This window comes from Neolamprologus multifasciatus, chromosome 20 (assembly GCF_963576455.1).
Source record: "Neolamprologus multifasciatus chromosome 20, fNeoMul1.2, whole genome shotgun sequence".
NCBI classification, from domain to species: Eukaryota; Metazoa; Chordata; class Actinopteri; order Cichliformes; family Cichlidae; genus Neolamprologus; species Neolamprologus multifasciatus.
In genome coordinates, this window is record NC_140458.1 from 29,074,927 (window position 1) to 29,094,880 (window position 19,954).

The window sequence follows — 19,954 nt, forward strand, 5'->3', positions numbered from 1 at the left end:
ACGTAGAACAGGCTGTGTAGATCAAGAATTGATATAACATTTGGTGTTGTGACCTCTGGATTCTCCTAGAGGTCAACAGAGGGAATTGTCGGGTGAAAAGGGGTGTTTTATTTCATTTTTAGCAGAATCATCATCATTATATCAGAATCATTTAATAACCATTGCATTAAACATTGATTGAAGTTATTGACATTACATTTAACCTTTGAATTACAGTGATTGTTATAACCTGGTGTTAATCTTTTATTTACAGGTGTCAGAATAATTATATGATCTCTCTTTGCAGGTGTAAACATGATCACCTTACACATATGGCAGTTTGTTGCTTATTATAGAGTTGTGCCCGAGTTAATAAAGGTCAAAAACTTCAGTCAGCGCTATGACTGGCTGATCCATGGTGTGGGATGACTTTGGGCCCAGGAGGTTGCACGCGCTTACATAACACTGATATTATGTGATTCTTTGTGATTTTTATTCAGTTATATCTTTTTAACTAAACTTTGCTTTGTTTATTTGTCTCTTTTGATTCTATGTTGATGTACTTTTTTAACATGTTCAAAATAAAGATTCAATCAATCAATTTATTAAGTTTTTAAGTAATGGTAGTTCATTAAACCAACATGCAGTTAATATTGTATCCCTGACTCAGCGTAATATACAGGTCAACTTGATCATTTGGAAAACCTTGCAGCTGTAATGTTGTGTCTCCGTAGGGGACAGTTGGCTCCGAGGAGAGGCGCTGGAGCCAGTGTCTGTCCTCGAGACGAAGAGAATGTTTTTCTTGATGTGTCTAAAGTTGTCAATATTGACTGTATTGTATTATCTGTACGCATGAGGGGGCGTTCTAATACCCTGATTTTCATAAAACAATGAGTGTGTGGAGTTTGTATTGAGATCTGATGCTGTCTGATGTATGGTGTCCATCTCCCACGCGTGTGTTCATTAAATCATCGTTTGACTTGACCCGGCCGGACCAGTGTGGTTATTTTGGGTTTTCCTCCTGTATCCCTCCTCAATATTTGAATCCGTAACAACCTCCACACCAGCACACCCTTTCACTGGCATCATTTAAGAGTTGATGAAGCTGGTGTGCTTTTCTTGGTGATTAAGACAGGAAGACCCTTCATTTAAAATGTATGTGCTATGAGCTGAATTTGCTTACACTTCATAAAGAGCTTCAGTCTGTACCCATCCATATCCTTCTCTCATTTAGCACCCACCACCACTTTTTTTAAACACCCCCCTTATCCTTTTCTTTCTTTTTACCCCAGTAGCCATTGTTGTGTTGTATCCCAGCAGGATGTGTCAAAGCTGACTAAACAGCTCTGAGTCACAGTGTTGTTTCTGAAGCTGTAGGCGCTATGGACTGGTGGAGATTCCAGCGTTCCTTGGATGATAATGTAAGGGGATGAGATGAAGAGGGTAGATGGCCACATGGTAAATGAGAACAGGCAGCAGCAAAACAAATAAAATAAGATGAAACCTTTAGGCACATTATGCATAGAACTGAAAAAGTCACTTTTGAGAAAATGCAAATATGAATGCGTTAAACTGCTTAATGAAGATCAAAAGTGCTGCACAGCCCTTCATAGAAATGGCAAGAAAAAGATACAGAACACATGATATCTCTTGCCTGTTCTCATTTACATGGTGGCCAATTCCCGAGCCTCATTCTGGTGGAGGTTTCTTCCTGTTAAAAGGGAGATTTTCCTTCCCACTGTTGTTATGTGCTTCCTCATGGTAGGTCATCTAATTTTGGGGGGATTTTCTGTATTATTGTAGGGTCTTTACTTTACAACTTAAAGGACCTTGAGGCCACCGTTGTTATGATTTGTCACTATATAAAAATACAGCTGAACTGAATTGGTTTGAACACGAGACAGCGAGCAAGTATCAGTGTCAGAGGCGCTAATTCATCACACCAAAACACGTCTATGTCTCCATCTCTGCTTATCCATGTCTGTCACTCCAGCTTTGAATCTTTGAGCTGAGAGGTACTTAATCTTAATGAAAATATGCAGTGGACAGTGACTTTTACATTCTGGTTTGGCATGTATGAAAATGTGCTTATTTCTTTCTGGCAAAACAACTATGCTCACTCTATCCAGCTGTAATAAGATCCAACTTCTGCATGGAGATTCACACATCACTTTTCTTCTAAGCCATATACCCCCCGTGTACGTGCATATACTGTATGTGAACCCCAGAGGTCTGGTGCTGTGGCCTTTGCTGGTCTAAATAAAGAAGGGCCTAAAAGTGGGTAGTGGGCCATGAGTTCAGGTCAAAGGGAATGTGAAACTATAAACCAGGAGGCCTGTGAACCTCGGGACCAGGCATCACACACTATGTTTGCCTGGATGTTTGCTGTCAGGCCGGCTGCCTCGATATTCATTGATGAGCCTGAGGCGTTTGTGTGTTTGTGAAGCTGTTCTGTGAGCATGAGGACAAGGCCTCTGTAATTTACTGTGGACAACAGCTGACTTCTGCTTTACTGCTGTTTAGTATTACTTTGCACTGCACTAAGTAAATATTTTATGCGGTTAACGTGAAGTCACAGTTTCGATACCTGATAAATTGATCAGTTGACTGTCAGAATATTTTATTAATCAGTTATCAAGCAAGAATCCCAGCATCTCAAAGGTTAGAAATACTGGCTAGCACAGATTTAGTCTAAATATGATTTCAGATGATAAAAGTTTTAAATTAAATTTTTAAATTGAGAATGAAATATTGATTGCCTGCACTAAGGTTCAACTTCTAAGCAGCTGAATGAATATATGTAAAAATGTTGGCGGTGTTTGATTATTATTTTTGTCACTGACATCATGATGTAATTCGGGAAATCAGTGGTATGAAGTTTCAAAAACTTGTTGCTAAGTAACATCTGTAGCTTTCTGCTCTCTCTTATGTTTCCAGAACTTTGATTCTCTCGAGGGATCCATCCAAAACCTTCTGTCTGTGCTGTTCCCGCCCTTTGAGGCCACCGCCCCCACGCTTCTCAGCCAGCTCTTCCAAGTCATCGACAGTCATTATCAGGGAGACGCCCTGCGGTGCTTGCTGGACTTTCTGGTCCCAGCCAAGCACATCTTAGACACCGTGCAGCAGGCTGCATGTGTAAGTCATTGTTTGTAAACTCCAGTGGGATGCTAAGCTAAAGAGACTTTTATGTCCATTCAGCACTTTTGTTAATATAGAGCAGAATACTGAGTACACTTCTTTCTGTTGCCCATGTCCTGTCCCCTTTAGGCTCCATACTCTGGTGTTCTTTTCGTCTATGAAGGCTGGCCTCTGTGCTTATGTGACCAAGTTGTCGTCCATCTTGCTCCCATCGACCCAGTGCTACTTCAGCCGGGTGATTTTTATCTCCAGGTGGCACCATTCTGTGACCAATCAGCTCGCATCGTGGTTTGCAGCCTCCTGGAAGACGAGGACTTATTGGAGGAAGTAGTAGAGGAAACCCCAATCCCTGAAACTTCCTATCCTTGCATATTCAGCCTCGACTGGTTAGATGAGCTCAACAACGGCCGCCAGGGAACGCCTCTCAGCCGATGCCTGCTTGCCACAGAGCAGGGCGTGGTGAGCTTACCATGGGAACGGGTGGCCGTGCCTGAATTTGCAGACAGGCCACACAGTGCTAGGAGTAGTATGGCCTCTGCTCCTCGCTCATATCCTCCTTTGCCATCTCCGCATCCTCTCCTTTCACCTCTTCCTAATTCTTCATCTAATCAATCTTTACCACTTATTCCTTCAAAGGAATCTGCACTCAAACCGCTTCCTCTAACCATTCAAAATTCAGTTTTAACATCTTCTTCACATCCCTCTGCCTTCTCCGTGGAGACCAGAATATGTCCAGCAAAGCACGGTATTGCTGTGTCGCTTTGCTTGGTTGATGTTAGTGCTGCTTCTTCGTCAAGGCTGATCAGAGTTACAGAGACTGAATCAGAGCCTAAGCCTTTAGGTTGGGTGTCCACTAACATGTGGGATAGCCGCTTTACTGGGAAAGGTACAAGCACAAGACCAAGCACTGTTTCAGATACGTGGACCCCTACGAATACTGATCTAATTGTATGCAAAGGTCAAGATAAGGGTGCTGAAATCACAGCGCAAGATAAAGGTAAAGATAGAAACCTTCAAGATACCAGTAGAGGTGAGCCAGCACCCATTGTTGGCGCAGAAGGGGAATATATTGATATCCTTCAAGCCACTGTGCTTTTCGGTAGAGCTCAGTCAATTAAAGAAGAAAAACAAAAATCAGAGGCACAAATCCAACCACATGCACAAATTCAGGGACAAATGCAGAGATATCCGCAGAGACCTGCACAAATCCAGCCACAGGATTCACACAGGCAAACACAAGGGCAGACGGCAACACGGATGCCACCTCCCACACAGTGCCAAGCACCAGTGCAGTTACCTGCAAAACCTCAAACGCAAAGTCATCATAGACCCAACGAGTCTGCAGAAAAAGGACCTTTATCCACTTTCAGTCATTCCCAGCCTCACCACCCTCACTCTGACTTCACTGATCCCTCTGAGTGTATCCGGACTGTGCATTTCTCAGAGAAACCCTGTACTCCATGCATGAGAAGAAAACAGGGCGGGAAGGTTTCCAGGGCTCAGGAGCTGAGGTGTCGATACAGGGAGTCCTACCAGGCTGCTCTGCAAAATCCCGTCACCTTTGGAAAGGAGAAAGAGAAGGGAGCTGCGTTAGCTGTGGTGGAGGAGGATGGTGATTTCTCACTGTGTAATAACAGACAGGGGCCACTTGAGACTGAAACAAGGGATCTGCGTTTTAATGTTCAAAGAATGTATGGTGACTCTGGGATGCAAAACCACCGTCCTGAAGCTGTTTGTAAGGAGTCGGGAGAATATGACACAGCTCCGTATTGGAAACCAGGAGATACAAACATCACCCCCTGTATGGATAACAGGGGAATAAATACTTGTCACTTTGGTGAGCTACCAGAGCAGACATATGATAGGACCACAGTGCCATTTAGGGAGCCACTGGATGTAATCTCTGCCTATGGCAGCACACACAATGTGAATGGAACAAATTCAACAGTAGAAACGCAGATGACCAACGCTAAAGCTCAGTCGAGCTCAAATGGTACTGGACAGTCACGTGTCTCTACCAAACACCACGGATTACTATTTAGTTCGAATGAAATTTCTGGGAAGCACGTGACCCTCAAACCCTGCGAGCAGCTGCCAAACAGAACAAGTTCTGCGGGGAGCACTTTCACAGCATCACAAAACAGACAAGTATGCACATCGGATAAAAGGTGTTCATCCCTCTCCACTGCTGTTGTGGACACCTCAGAGAAGTGTGAACTGGTTATCGTCGATGGTAAAAATGTCAGGAGGAAAGAAAATACCAACTCCTGTGCAGAGATTCCCCAGCTGCATGTGGTTAAATGTAAAAACAGCACCGCCTTCAGATTAGTTTCACCAAAGATCAACAGGAGGAAGATGGCTGTTCTAGGTACACACTTAAGTCATTCTTCTCTGTAGTTGTCTTTGCGGTCGTTTTGGTGTTGTTAGGTTCATTTTATTTTGTTTTCAAACTTTGTTCAGATGGTGATCAGCCTGGCAGCGCTTCCATAACTAGTAGGAACAGCCAGCAAACACAGAAACCATCACAGACAGATACACCTCTAGTGGCAGGGACACAGAAGACCTCCCGGCCTCCCTCCGCTCGTCCTAGACCTGACCACTTACCTCTAGGATCTCCAGACCCCGGAGCCCACCCCCTCTATCTGGGAGTAGCATCACTTACAGGTAATCAATTTGATATACAATAAATAAAATAAAAAGCTATCCAATAAAATCCATGTGCACTGATTGAAGAATCATCTTGGGACATTGTTGCTCTTTCTCACAAATACCACTGTAAGAAATACTCCACTGGCCTTATGCAAGTATGCTCTCTGAGTACAGCATGCAGTATGTGGCACACCAGAAGTCCACTAGCTGTGGCTTTACTAGACTGTTGGGTGCAGTTACACATCAGACTGCTTAATGACCTGACTGCACCTCTGTTGGATAAAGTCTAGAAAGGTTCAGAGCTGCAGTGTAAAGCATCAATATAAAAATCTCATCTCCTATCTAATATATGACATTATTTCAGTGTGAGAGTCTGTGATTTTATTTATTTATGAAAATAAATATTTTATTGTTTTTGCGCTCATAGAAAACATTTGCTTTGCAACATTTGCAGTGAAATTCACTTATAAAGTGTTGTGTTTAACTTGGAGGCATCTAACAGCGTGGTTTCAGAATTCAACCAAGCGAATTCTACAGGAAAATGTGAATGACCCTGTTTGGGTCTAGTTTGTTTGCCTTTGGTTGCTGCAATGTGTTGTTGGACTCCTCGTGTAAATGTGAAGCAGGCGACTACACTGACCTGTAGTTAGAGGTCATTATGCAATGATGAAATCTTAAATATGAACACTGCTGCGTAACCAATTGCTCCTAATAGAAGCCTTCACTACTACGCATTGTACCTACAAAGCGTTGAACCATCTGTTTGCTTCTCTCTTATTCTAGACTTTGGTCCTCACTATTTTGTCAGCTGCAGTATTATTAAGTTTTTCTCACTTTCAAACTTTTGAAAATATATCAGCTTGTTTGTGAAAACCCTCCTGCGTATGCAACATATTTTATTTTTATTTTTCTCCTCATCTCTCCTTTCTCTTACCCCTCCAGGCGGCAGAGACAGGACAGGCAGGGCAGTAGTTGAGCTGTATGGTGACCACCCGGGATGGCGAACAGCTGTAACAAGCCAGGAGATCTTCCAGATGCTGCTCTACTTCCACTCTATTACCAGGTAAGAAATGAATAAATCATTCAACCAAAAGCTTAAAATAGACCCACTCTACATTCACAGACCTGCTGGAAAGCAGGAGTTTTCTCATTTATGTGGTTGTCTCTGTTTTATTTGTGGAAATACTGTGTGCTAGTTGGAATGTTTGTTTTTGTAGGACAGAAATCAGAGACAGTGGGATGACACTAGTGTTCGATGCGAGGAAAACGAATCCTCAGCCGCACCTCTATAAGGCATTGATGACTCTTCAGGTATGAAGCAAACAAACTTATCACGGCTTGCTACAGCTGATCACAGGTAATTGATATTTTATGTGTTAATCTCTGGCTGAGTGCTCCTGTTTGCAGATCATAAATACTGGGTGAAAGATCAAGTCCTAAAATGCATCAGCACCCTGCTTACTTGCAAGAGAGCAAGAGATGACATTAGTTTTCAGTATACATCTGTTGATTTATTTGTCATGATTAGCTCAGTGGAGTGTTAAACCGTTGCAGGAGCAGCGCCCTCAAGCAGTGAGCAGTTTGGTTATGCTGGTGGACAAAGAGAACAACTTCAGACCAGAAAGGTGTCCAGGGATACAGGTCAGCTTTTTCACTCTTTACATCCATTTTTAACAGAAAGCCCTCGTAAAGCAGGGGAGTTAAACATTAGGCCCAGGGGGCAGAATCAGCTCAGCACAAATGCTAATCCAGCTCACTGAACATCTGTCTGTATGTATTACATGCCATATATGTAAATATTATGCATTATTTCTAAGAGTGCAAAAGCATGTGTGTCTAGCCATGCAAATATCTTACATCTTGAGACTCTTTGCATTTACAGTCCTGTTCCCCAGAAGACCATTTCTTTCTTTTGTGAATGAAATCTAATCTCGGATACGTGTTTGCAACTAGCAACAGCTAAAATATTTTGCTAAGAGAGTAAAATATGTCATATTGCATGACTATCAGCTGTTGAAGGAAAGAACAGGTCTTTAATCAAAGATAATGATCATAGTTTTCTTTATCAGGTGTTTTGTATTCAGCGGTGTATAAGATGAACTAATTACAAAACTAAATAGATCAAAACAATCTGCTGTTGATCTTGTAAGGACAATCATCTAAATCAAATACCAGCAAACACACCGAGAGGTCCAAAGTTCCAGTTTTGTCCGTGCACTAATTAGTTAAAATTAAAGCAAAAAATGTAGAATTTGAAAGATTTAATAAACCAGATTACATAAAAATCTACAATGTGTCTGCTAAAGGTGGTAAGTGAACAATCTCCTGTGGTTAAATACTGAGTAATGACTTAAATATGTTCCTGGTAATTTGACAGACTGATATAGTGTCATCAGTTAAATCGTTGCTGAAGCTGGTGGAGGCGAGTCAGCTGAGTTCACACCTGGATGGGACACTGTCTCATGGTAACGTTGACTGGAAGGAGCTACATCAGGTGAGGCCGTCACATTATGATATTAACTGTTTCCATTTTTCCATGCCTGTCTGCGTCTTCACTGCTTAGCCACATCTTTTATTCTGCAGAAACTCTTCCCATTTGTCTACGATCTGCATGTGGCCTCCAGTCTGCTCCTGAGAGCCATCAGCAAGCTCGAGGAGCCCCGCAGGACAGATACTGTACAGGTACTCGAACACTTGGCTTTGACTGATTTTTCATTTTGTTATTTGGACCTTGGAAATTGAGGTTACCTTCTCTTCAGTAACTACTTTTTTGTTTGGTCTTTATGTAACAGGGTGTGCAGCAGTGCATGATAGACCAGAGGACTCTGATGAGGGATGTTCTGGAGGACAGCCGATTGGTCAGCCTGCAGAGAGAGGGTGGAGCTATCCTGGCTAGGCTAAGGAAGCAGAGCGACCTCAAATACCCCCACTGTGAGGACTTTAGGTAACCACAAATCATCGTAATGCTATGTTTGCAAGTGTAGAAAATCCCAGCTGTTGTCCTACAGTCTGATTCAGGTTTTGCTGTGAAACAACAAGTGTCAGAAAAAGTGTTAGAATAGCAAAGTGTCATCTTAACATCACATTTGCCGTCGTTTATTGAATATGAAACAACAGGTTTATCTTTTCAGGTAAGTTACATTAAAAGTGTGATCTCATCTTCAGTGGGGGTGCTGGAGTACACTGAAATGTTTAAAATGACACTCACTACTTTTATCATCTTCTTTGTGAAGCCTTTGATGTTACGTTTTCCTCAATACAGTGATGCAGTGGACTCAGTGACAGGTCTGTACAACCACGTTGAGGAGCAGGCTCACGTCCTCGTGCAGCGGTCCAACGTGTCGCTGGAGCACCTGGAGTACCTGCTCCAACTCAGAGAGATGGAGGGGCACTTCACACAGGTACGTTAACTGATGTTCTGTTTAATAAGGTTAAAGGTTTCTTATTTGAAAAGGTATTTTTAGACTAAAGTTGGTGTAGGTCCTGTGATCCTGACGTCACAAAAGGCCACTGATTCAGCGAGGAATTAGGTGGCTGTATTGAAGTGTAGAATTTCAGGATTTTTGTGTGTAAATAAATTGAAAGTATAATTTAACTGTAATTGATCATATAGAATATAGTGTTAAAAGAAAAAACGAGGGCTTGTGCAAGATTTCCTCTAGTTTGTGGCTTTTAATATCACTGCATTAAAAATTTAAATCAGGCACTGATGGTAACTTATTTATGCTCTAGGTTGTGTAAAGTTGGTCATCCACCTCAGCGTGTATATATAATATGTATATATGCATACATATTATATATATATATATATATACTGAGTTAATTAAAATGTTTTAGTGTCTAGGTTTTTTTTTGTTGTTCATTCACATTATAACAAAAAGAGAGCAGGAATAAAATATAAACTGTTTGCATATTATCTATAACATATATATATATATAGCATATATATATTTGCTATATATAGCAAATATATATATTTGCTATATATAGCAAATATATATATTTGCTATATATAGCAAATATATATATATATATATATATATATATATATATATATATATATATATTTGCTATATATAGCAAATATATATATTTGCTATATATAGCAAATATATATATATATATATATATATATATATATATATATATATTAGGGGTGCAACGATACACAAAATTCACGGTTCGGTTCGATACTTTGGTGTCACGGTTCGATATTTTTTCGATACAAAAAAAATGTTCATGCCTTTTTATTAATTTGTCATTTATTAAATTTTCACGGCACATTCTGCACCACATCTCTGTGCGTTCATCATTTGTTTGACGCCAGCTCACCTCCTGCAACCACTTTTCCGAGAATACGTGCTTCTTTTGTGGTTCGGACTCCTTCTGACATTTCTTTGGAGGTGGAGGAACATCACAGTAATTGCTTAAAGGAGCTTCTTCGACATCTTTAAGAGTTCTAAACAAATGTCTGTCCCCCTCCTGAAAATCTTATGTACGCAAACACGCGTTGCAACTTCTTATCTTGTGCGGGTTTTTATTTTGACAGCGAATGCGCACCTGCGGACCACTTATGTGCAGCCCTGGTTATTTAGCTCGTCATATTGCAGCCACAGAAATTCTTTTGTCCATGAAACCATAAAGCTGCACTTTCTTTTTGCCTTATAGTCTGATTTCTCATAACTTTTCCGTTTTGTCACTTCTTCACCCTGACCTGTCTTATTTGGCTCAGCAGAACTAAAATATATATCCTGCTGCTTTTACACACGCACTAACATAACGCTCAGCGATTCTCTGCGCGATCAACCTCTCACATGTTTAAACTGCGGGAGATTTCACTTGTCATGTTTGCATAGTAAGCTAACGATTGATAAGACGATGTCAGAGGAATTGGTGCGCAAATTATCATCACTCACCAATCAGTACTGTCGCTCTCTATACACAGTTCACGCGATTGCAAAGTGAAAGCAAAAAACAAGCGCAAATTCAAACGCGATTTCAGTATGTCACATATTGACAGTGGCCGATGCCAATGACATAATTACCCAGCTACATTTCCGAAAGAATGCAAAAGCATTGACATATATTTTTCCTTCCTACGATAGGCCGACGGGCAGGGCAGAGATAGATTTTGGTAGCCCGACTGGAAAAAAGCCCCAGGACGTCGGGCTAGCGATTTTGCGAGCCCTGTATCTGATTGAGGAATCACTCATCTTTGGAAAAGAGAGTTTATTATGGAGAAATGTCTCTTTCCAAAATAAAAGCTATACTATACGCTTCTTCTGGGCTATATTCTCAGCAGCATATTAAACATATCAGGTCCCCATAAGGAGAATCATGTGCTAACGGCTGTCTAAATGACTCGGTAAAGCTTGTAGCATGCGTGCTTGTTTTTGTCTGCTTCCACTTGTCTTTGCACTAGGATGATGTCGGAGTAAATGTGCAGTCATATTGGTTGTGTTCCCACTAGTGCTGTCAGCGTTAATCTGAAATGACGTTAACGTCACAACACGGCAAATCTCCGTTAACGAGCTACCGCGGATCGCCTCATGAGTGGGGCTGGAAGACGTCAACACATTAACGAGCTAACTGCGCTAACACACTAGTTCCCACCAATTGAGCATTGCTGGCACATCCAACATACTGTTTTACTTTTGTCCATGATGCGCTTACCTTCAGGGTCATACGTCACATGAAAACCAAAATAGTTCCAAACGCCAGATCTGAATGAGGGTGGGGGAGGTTCAATTTGCCATGTTGCAACTAGCCTAGCTTCTGTCTCGCTAGCTTGCCCTGTGCTCAGTGAATCTGTGTTCGACTACTCCGCCTAGGCTGCACTGTCGAGCGCAGATCCACTGAGCGCTCAACACAGACAGCATCGTCAGAAGGAAAGTTGATAAAATAAATTAAAAATGTTGTATTGTTCGATACATATGCGTACCGAACCGAAAGCACTGTATCGAACGGTTCGATATCGATACGAGTATCGTTGCACCCCTAATATATATATATATATATATATATATATATATATATATATATATATATATATATATATATATATATATATGTTATAGATAATATGCAAACAGTTTATATTTTATTCCTGCTCTCTTTTTGTTATAATGTGAATGAACAATGGAGCGCATTCAGTTTAGTTGCACCTGAATATGCATATGCACACACTGGAGTCTGCACATATTCAGTTTTCTTATATGCTACGTTACCAAATACATAACTTTTGTGTCTCCACCCCTATGTAGATTCAGCAGTGGTTTAATGAGGAGGGAGAGCACCATTTGCTGGAGGCAGAGTCAGTGGAGGACTCTGGAGACAGAATGGAGCAGATCCTCAACAGCTTCACTGGTTTCCTAATTGAAGCTAATGTCAGTCTAAGATTTTATTTGTGATTGCCGCTCTCCCTGTATTTGTGTTTGTTTGTGCAGCTCTCTGAGTCTCTCTTTCTGTCCCCCTGCAGGACCGACGGCACCACGGCATGTCTTTGGTGTCAGAGGCCGAGCAGCTTCAGCAGAGAGGGATCTCCTACCCAGAGACTGAGGCGTTCAGGGATTTTGTCTGTACCTTCAAGTCAGGCCTGGAGGACTTCCTGTGCCGAGCAGAAGCGTGTGGCAGAGAGCTGCAGATCATGGTCAACGTGTGCGATTTTTGTGAGCAGGTTTGTATTTGAGACTTGTCGCTTGTTGCTCTCATACTGCATGTTTTGCCTGTTTGGGAACCCCAAACTTTCATGCTTCTTATCCTGTACTTTGCATTTTTTAACATCTGACTTTCTAGGTTAGAACTACTTAAAAAAAAGTAGTAAGATGTCTTTTGCATTTACTTTTATTTAAATAGACATTTCTTTTATAAACAGGCTACAGCACTGTCCAGTGAATGCATTGATTACCTGGACCAGTGTCAGTCCAGAATCCATGCAGTGCAGGACCTTGAAAGCGCCTCACAGGTTAAACAAAGAGACACTCTGCTCCAAAACCAAGACTCTAGTCCAAACATTGCATCGCTTTGTCAGTTTGACATCCATACAGAGCAAGGCTCACATCCAACCACCACCGGTGTTTCCCCTTCATGCACCGACAGCTCCATCCTCCAGGCTTTCCATGACAGGTTCCAACAGTTCAGCCCGGAGAAATTCCAGGAGGTAAAGGCACAGGCCAGCTTCCTGCAGGGCTCCCGGGGGATGCGTGTCTGGAACTTTGCCTGGCTGAGAAGTCAGGAAGCCCGGCAACAGCTTCAGGAGAGGATGCAGAATGTGGATGAGGTTTATCACCAGCAACCAGATTCTAGCAGCTGGTGTGAAGGTCATTTTGTTGACGTGGTGAGCACTAATGTTCAGACAGCTTCAACCGGCAGCCATAATTTGGTGGTACAATCAACCCCTGGGCCTCGGCATCCGCAGTGGGAAAGCATTGTGTCAGGAGCGGTGGATTTAGGAAAGAGAAGACCGATCCTGGGCAACAACTGTGCTAATTCAACAGCTGTAGCCTGCTGCAACATCATCGTTAAACCTGAGGATTACAGTGAGGCTGGGATTTACCAGGGGTCAAAGGTCGCTCCACAATCTCCTCATAGGTAAAGTAATTTCTTTGGTTGTCTATCCATCCCTCTTATTAAATATTTAACTCCCTTTGATTTCCAAAGCAAGTCTCACACTCTTCTGTTAGATAATATTTGTAATATTTGGGAGAATTTCTCTGTGTAATAATAATTATAATCCAATTATAGTAATTGCAGATGCCCTGTGCATTATGTCATGGTATACAAAATTCAAACAAAAAATACAAAATACAAAAAGTGTTTTGGATCTCCGCTGGCTTAAAAAATAAAGGTTTATGAATCTAAATAAACAGTTAAGATGATTAAGAACCTTAAAGGCAGTTTTGAGTTGGTTTTCTGTAGCATGGCCGAGCTACAGTAGTAGTAACAGTGTCTCTGTGTCATTTTTAAACAGGTCAGAAAGGAGAACAGAAAGAGAGGCGAGGAGGAGACAAATAAGCAGAGCAAGGAGCGAGAGAGACACTGCCGCTCTGTCTCAGTCCCACACTGTCGGCTGCCAATGGTTTCCATGGGGACGGGGTTTTGGGGTGAGGTCAGCGAGTCAGGACTCATGTACCACACAAGTGGCAAAAGCAGGATCATCTACTCCTCCAGAGCAGCGAGTTCGAACCCCATCATCTTGTTCCCACCATGGTCAGCCATCTTGTCGAATCCTCCAAGAAGCTCAGAAGTTTCAGATCTCCCGCCATGGGAGCTTCTGCTCAGAAGACTCCTACATGAGCGACCACGGGACTGTGGGGGGTAAAGGGACTTCATGCTGCAAACACTCCAGCCTGCCCACTGGGAGGAATGAGGGGACCTGTTGTTTAGAGAGTCCACATGGGAGTGCCAGCCACACCCTGTAAGTCTTCTGTGTGTGGGTAAAATCATTATGGCTTATAGAGAATAAGTAATATTTGATGATTAACTTTAATTTGACTCATCTTATGTGGCTCGTGTGAGTCTTTTATGCACTCTTTTCTGTCTCTAAGCTGGCAATGAAGAGCTACAGGTACTGTCTGTTCACTTTCCCTCTCTTTTTTCCATCTTTGTGTCATGGATTGATGGAACGGGCTTACTGAGCACAGACTATCAGTGCTGCTATTACCTCACTGGAAATTTGGAATATCTTAAATACTGTGCTGAGAAACTTTGTTTGCAATAAATTTACATTTAACCCAATGCAGAAGAAGTTGGGAAAAAAATGTAGGTTCGTGGTGTAAATATTTATCTGTGCCCAGCGGGTTGTTTCCATAATTCACGAATGCTGGCTTTTTTTTTTCTTTGTATATACGTGGCGGAAGCAAAATAATAATGTATCTATCTGAAATGGGAAAGATAGCTGATGATAAGCGTAACAAAGAGAATGTGCAGTACTGTGAAAAAGTCTTGGACCACCTCTCATTTCTTTGTATTTTTCTTCAAAGAAGTTTGTTGTATTTTTTTAATAACTAACACACTGGTACACAATCGTTCATTATGATAACTCAACATTATTGAAGCAGTGTGAGGTCATCTTGACAGAGAATAAAACAAAAGGCAGCCAACATCCAAAAAAGAAAACACTTTCAACCTTTCAACCTCAGAAGTGTACACACAGATTTTGCCTTATATACTGTATTCCCATTTATGTTTGCACGTTACAATAAACCGCTGCACCTTTACCTATATTTGTAGGAAAATATTAAAAAATAAGGGCCAGCCAAAGACTTTTACACAGTACTGTAGTTATCAGAAGATGTCTGCACTTTTTTTTTACCTGAGGATGTTAACATTTGTTTAGAATATTTTGTATGATTATATCCTCCTGTCACCAGGAGGCTGCAGCGTGTCATGGAGGAGTTGGTGTTCACAGAGAGGGAGTACGTCCGCTCCTTAGGCTACATCCTCACCCACTACCTCCCCCTAATGGACAGACTAGACATCCCCCAGGACCTCAGGGGCAAGCGAGGGGTCATCTTTGGCAACCTGGAGAAGCTTTATGATTTCCACAGCCACTATTTCCTGCCAGAGCTGGAGGCCTGTCCAAGGGAGCCTGCGATGATGGCCCGCTGCTTTCTCAGACACGTGAGTAACAACTCTGTGACTGCGTTATACTTTTTTATACAATATTTATTCTACATAATGTTTTTACTTCTTCTCAGAAAAAAAAAATTCACTTTACATTAAACTGTATTTTTCCACAGAGTGAGAGTTTCGGTCTATATGCTTTGTACAGCAAGAACAAACCTCAATCAGATGCCCTGATCCTGCACCGTCGCCATGACATCTTGAAGGTTAATTTACGTCTTCCTGTCAATGAAAAACTTTTAAAGCAGTTTTCTAACTTAATGGTGTAAACAAGATTTACTGTATTTATTATAACTCTAACTTACAACTCTAAAAGAGCTGAATGATTAAAAGTATTCCACAGACAACGTTTTACCCCTCAGCTGAAGGGGCAAATGGGCTATTGTTGTTACCCCCTTACCCCGTTACTGGCAGGTGGAAGGGAGGTGTGGAGACCCAACTATGTGAACATGATAAATCGAGAATGATGCACTGTAGGATTTTCAAATCGATACGATAGATGCACCTGGTAAAAACAAATTCTAATCTGAGTGACCTCGATCTCACGATCAGGGCTTTTGAAAGTTTCAGAGTTTTCTGAAAATCTGGTGTTTGCGGTAACTCAAGAAGGAATCTAGGCACCTAGGATGTTCAAACTTGTACCATAAGTGCATTTTCTAGGAAGCTTAGGGGTAGCAGTATGTTTAATAATGCACCCTTCCAAGGTATATAAGAACAGCTCCCACCATTGTCCAACAGCTACAGTAGGAGTGTTCGTGCCATGCTTTTACTTTTTAGACTTACACTCTACCTTTTTTGTTCCTTCACAGAAGAAGCAGCAGGAGCTGGGAGACATGATGGACCTTTCATCCTACCTTCTGCGCCCTATCCAGAGAATTAGCAAGTACAGCCTTCTGCTACAGGACATGTTAGCTTTGGCTGGCTCATACAGGCCAAAAGATATGATCCAGGATGCACTGTGCACTTCTAATATATGCACACAAAGCGTGTCCGGCCCAGCTGTGTATGTGCCTGACCTGACGAGCAGTGAGAGGGAGCGGGAGAGGGCCGAGATCCAGGCTGCCGCAGATCTGATTCGATTTCAGATGCGTCATGGCAACGATTTACTCACCATGGATGCCATTCAGGATTGTGATGTAAGATTTTAAAACGGGAGGCCGGGTCAACTTAAATCACAGTTGTTGCATGACAGTGACAGTTGCTTCCCCTTTTTTTCTGTCAGGTGAATTTGAAAGAACAAGGCCAGCTGATTCGCCAGGATGAGTTCACGGTTTTCTTCAGGAAGAAGAAATGTGTCCGCCGCCTCTTCCTCTTTGAAGATCTGATTCTCTTCAGCAAGACCAAGAAGACGGACATCGGAAACGACGTGTACATCTACAAGCAGTCATTCAAGGTCTGCACATGTCCTTGCTCATCAAAGGGTTGTTGGAACCTAAACAGTCAACCCTTTTTGAACCTTAAAACACAATTTACAAGGAATTACACGTCAATGCTGCTTGAATCATCCAGGATGAGAAATTTCTACATCTCTTTCTATTTTCTTCTTCAGACAAATGACATTGGGATGACTCATAACTCTGCTATGAGCGCTCTGTGTTTTGAGATCTGGTTCCGGAGGAGAAAAAGTGAGGACACCTACACTCTGAGAGCCTCAAGCATGGAGGTGAAGAAAGCCTGGACCACAGACCTGGAGAGGATACTCTGGGATCAGGCTGCCCATAGTAGAGGTTGTGACAACATACTGTCTTTATTTAGCATTTGACCCAGTGCACGGTGCTTCACAGGTTTAAAAACATATTGTGAATCTACGTTTTGTTCCAGAAATGCGCATGCAGGAGAGGGTATTCATGGGAATGGACCGCAAGCCATTCATGGATATTCAACCCAGTGATGCTGCAATTTGTGACCGAGCTGTCAGCTGTGTTGTTACCGACAGAAGTAAGGAGCTGCACATACAACATTTTAAACTAAATTCCACTTCATCTATCACATATAACATAACAATTCAGAGTTCTCTTGCAGTCTTGGTGTTATTTCCACCCTTTGTACTATAGTTTTAGTTTTTTCAGTTATTTAAAAGTTTAACATTTAATTCATCCATTTAAACCCCCAAAAGGCTTGAGGTTGACATTAGGTTGTAATTATTATTGTGTCATGGCTCTGGGGATGGTTAGGAATTAATTGAGTTGAAAATCACTATAATCCATTGCAAAAAAAAAAAATCATTCCTTTTCCACAGCTGATATGCTTGCAATTGGTGTAACACCACTAAAAAGTGTAACATTCCAATTGGAATCTTTACACTAGTAAAGATTCCAATTGGAACCTTTACACTAGTAAAGATCCCCTGGATACATGAAATCTGATCAAGGGCTGTGTCCTGAAACATATTTAAGTTAAATGTGACAATAAAGGCACTTTACGTGTTATTTGAAAAACTTTAACTTACAGTGGGGGAAATAATTAATTGATCCCTTGCTGAATTTGTAAGAATTTGTAAGTGAACAGTCTCATGTCATGTAATTGAATAAAATAAGTATTTGATCCCCAAGCAAAGCTTTAGCACTTGCTGGAGAAACCTTTGTTGGCAACCACAGCAGTAAGATGGTAGTTGGTCACCAGGTTTGCACACATATCAGGATTTTGGCCCAATCCTCTTTACAGAAACTCTTAATTCTTCATTTTTCTTGGCTGTCAACAGATTTTGTATATGGCTGAGGTCTGGAGACTGGCTAGGCCACTCCACGACCTTAACGTGCTTCTTTAGCCTGACAGTATGGGTATGGTATGGGGTGTGTCAAAGATTTTACGCCCATTGAATCATTTAGATAAAATGGGCTTGTACTGCCCAACTGCCTTCAGATCCTCCATTGTAGTTTGGACTAATCCACCACCTTTCTCATTATCACTCCTACCTAATGAAGCAAGGTCCTGCATGGAGCTGCAGACTAAGCGCAACTGATTGTCATTTGTATTTCTTCCATTTCCAAACAATCACACCAGCAGTTGTCATCTTCTCACCAAGATTCTTGTTGATTGTCTTGTAGTCCATTCCAGCCAGCAGGTCTGCAATCTTGTCCCTGATGTCCTTTGCCAGCTCTTTGGTCTCGCCCATGGTGGTGGAGAGGAGAGCTTTATACACATAATAATTTGAGATCAGGAGTATCTGTAATTAACTGATGAATACACTGATTGTAATCTGTGGGAACCACAAATCTGGCTGGTTTGTAGTGGATCAAATGATTATTTCCTCCACTGTGCATGTATCACTTACAAAGAGCACGTCAAAATAATCTACTCAACGCAAATTACACACGAACAACATTAAGCTACTCACGCAGAGAAGAACGGCTGCTGCTGCCATCCTCATCCGTCATCATTTCTGCTACACTGGCAGGGCTAGGGGCCAGGACTCTCCTCTTCGGGTTTTTGGGGGATGTTGCTAACTCCGGGACCGATAAGAGGCACCACACCCGCAGTAGAGAACACTTTCAAGTAGCTCGGTGTGAGGTCTCGCCGCAAGCTATCAAATACGTGCATTTCTCGGCTTAGATTCGAGGTGTTACCTCCTTTGCACAGTATCACCTTAAAGCACTTGTTGCAGGCTGCTGAGTTTGCATCTTTTGCTGTGAAGTACAGCCAGACTTTTGACCGCTTCGCCTTGGGCATTTTTAATCTGTAGCTCTGCTCTAAAAGAACGTACGTACCTGGGCCCGCCTACTATGCTCGCAAAGGTAAAATGATTGGCTGGAATCCAAAGTGTATGACCTCTCAGGAACAAAAAGCACCGAAATAAAGCACCAAAATGTGCGCTGCTTTTCGGTCTGGTTACTACCGTTTATGTCAGGTACCCATCCCTAATTATAATTGAGGAAGCGCTGAAATACTCTCAAAAACTACTTTTTTGTATTTTTATAAAATTCTTTAATGAATTGTTTTTAATCAATTGCATATCATTTCATTCTTCTTGTTCTATCACATCACTGATAATTTTGGGAAATGGGGGCTGTGCATCAGTTTGGTCTTTGTTGTACTAAACGTGTTATAAAGCGCTTTAAGGGTCTCGAAAAGCGGTATATAAATGCAATCCATTATTATTATAAACAAATTTTTATAGCACTGATTTTATTGATTGCCCTGACATTTGGTAAAGCCCACTAATCCAGCTACGGAGAGAATACTTTTTCATGTACATGTACTTCAACAGTCCTCATTGCTCACTAATCAAGCCCATTATTGTCTCATTAATATTTATGTATGTCGTCAGTCCCTGTGGCGTGTTGTTCACACAGGGGTTTAGACTATCCCCGACCTCACTCCATTGGCTCCGGCAGCACCACCTCCACCACCCTCAGCCAATCGTCTTCCTCATCCGGCCGTGGCTCACTGCCCCCTGCCGGACATCCCGGGAACCTGTCACAGGGCGCGGATGCCAATCCAGCTGTCTGCTCCTCCCCTGACGCTGTGACTGACAATGAGCTCAACAATCATCACCTACATCAACATCACCTGAACCTTAACTATGAACAGTGCAATGATCGCCATCCACCGAGTGAGTTTATTT

The 19,954-nt window shown here is 41.9% G+C and overlaps 1 protein-coding gene across 5 annotated transcripts in view; it reads left to right on the top strand.

Annotated features, from left to right (window-relative positions):
* LOC146495183 (pleckstrin homology domain-containing family G member 4B-like) overlaps positions 1-19,954 on the top strand; it is a 45,981-nt gene that overhangs the window by 21,989 nt on the left and 4,038 nt on the right. For 3 of the 5 annotated variants that reach the window (XM_085145639.1, XM_085145638.1, XM_085145640.1), the window contains exons 2-22: positions 2,917-3,114; positions 3,247-5,485; positions 5,578-5,781; positions 6,709-6,829; positions 6,984-7,077; positions 7,321-7,407; positions 8,144-8,260; positions 8,350-8,448; positions 8,559-8,710; positions 9,029-9,167; positions 12,030-12,152; positions 12,245-12,442; positions 12,641-13,356; positions 13,736-14,182; positions 15,138-15,387; positions 15,507-15,596; positions 16,200-16,526; positions 16,613-16,783; positions 16,940-17,117; positions 17,212-17,328; positions 19,658-19,942. In XM_085145639.1, the coding sequence (XP_085001765.1) occupies positions 2,917-3,114; positions 3,247-5,485; positions 5,578-5,781; positions 6,709-6,829; positions 6,984-7,077; positions 7,321-7,407; positions 8,144-8,260; positions 8,350-8,448; positions 8,559-8,710; positions 9,029-9,167; positions 12,030-12,152; positions 12,245-12,442; positions 12,641-13,356; positions 13,736-14,182; positions 15,138-15,387; positions 15,507-15,596; positions 16,200-16,526; positions 16,613-16,783; positions 16,940-17,117; positions 17,212-17,328; positions 19,658-19,942 (6,352 nt within the window). Of the gene's footprint in view, positions 1-2,916; positions 3,115-3,246; positions 5,486-5,577; positions 5,782-6,708; positions 6,830-6,983; positions 7,078-7,320; positions 7,408-8,143; positions 8,261-8,349; positions 8,449-8,558; positions 8,711-9,028; positions 9,168-12,029; positions 12,153-12,244; positions 12,443-12,640; positions 13,357-13,735; positions 14,183-15,137; positions 15,388-15,506; positions 15,597-16,199; positions 16,527-16,612; positions 16,784-16,939; positions 17,118-17,211; positions 17,452-19,657; positions 19,943-19,954 lie in introns of those variants that run through there. The other 2 variants (XM_085145642.1, XM_085145641.1) reach the window with 2 other exon arrangements.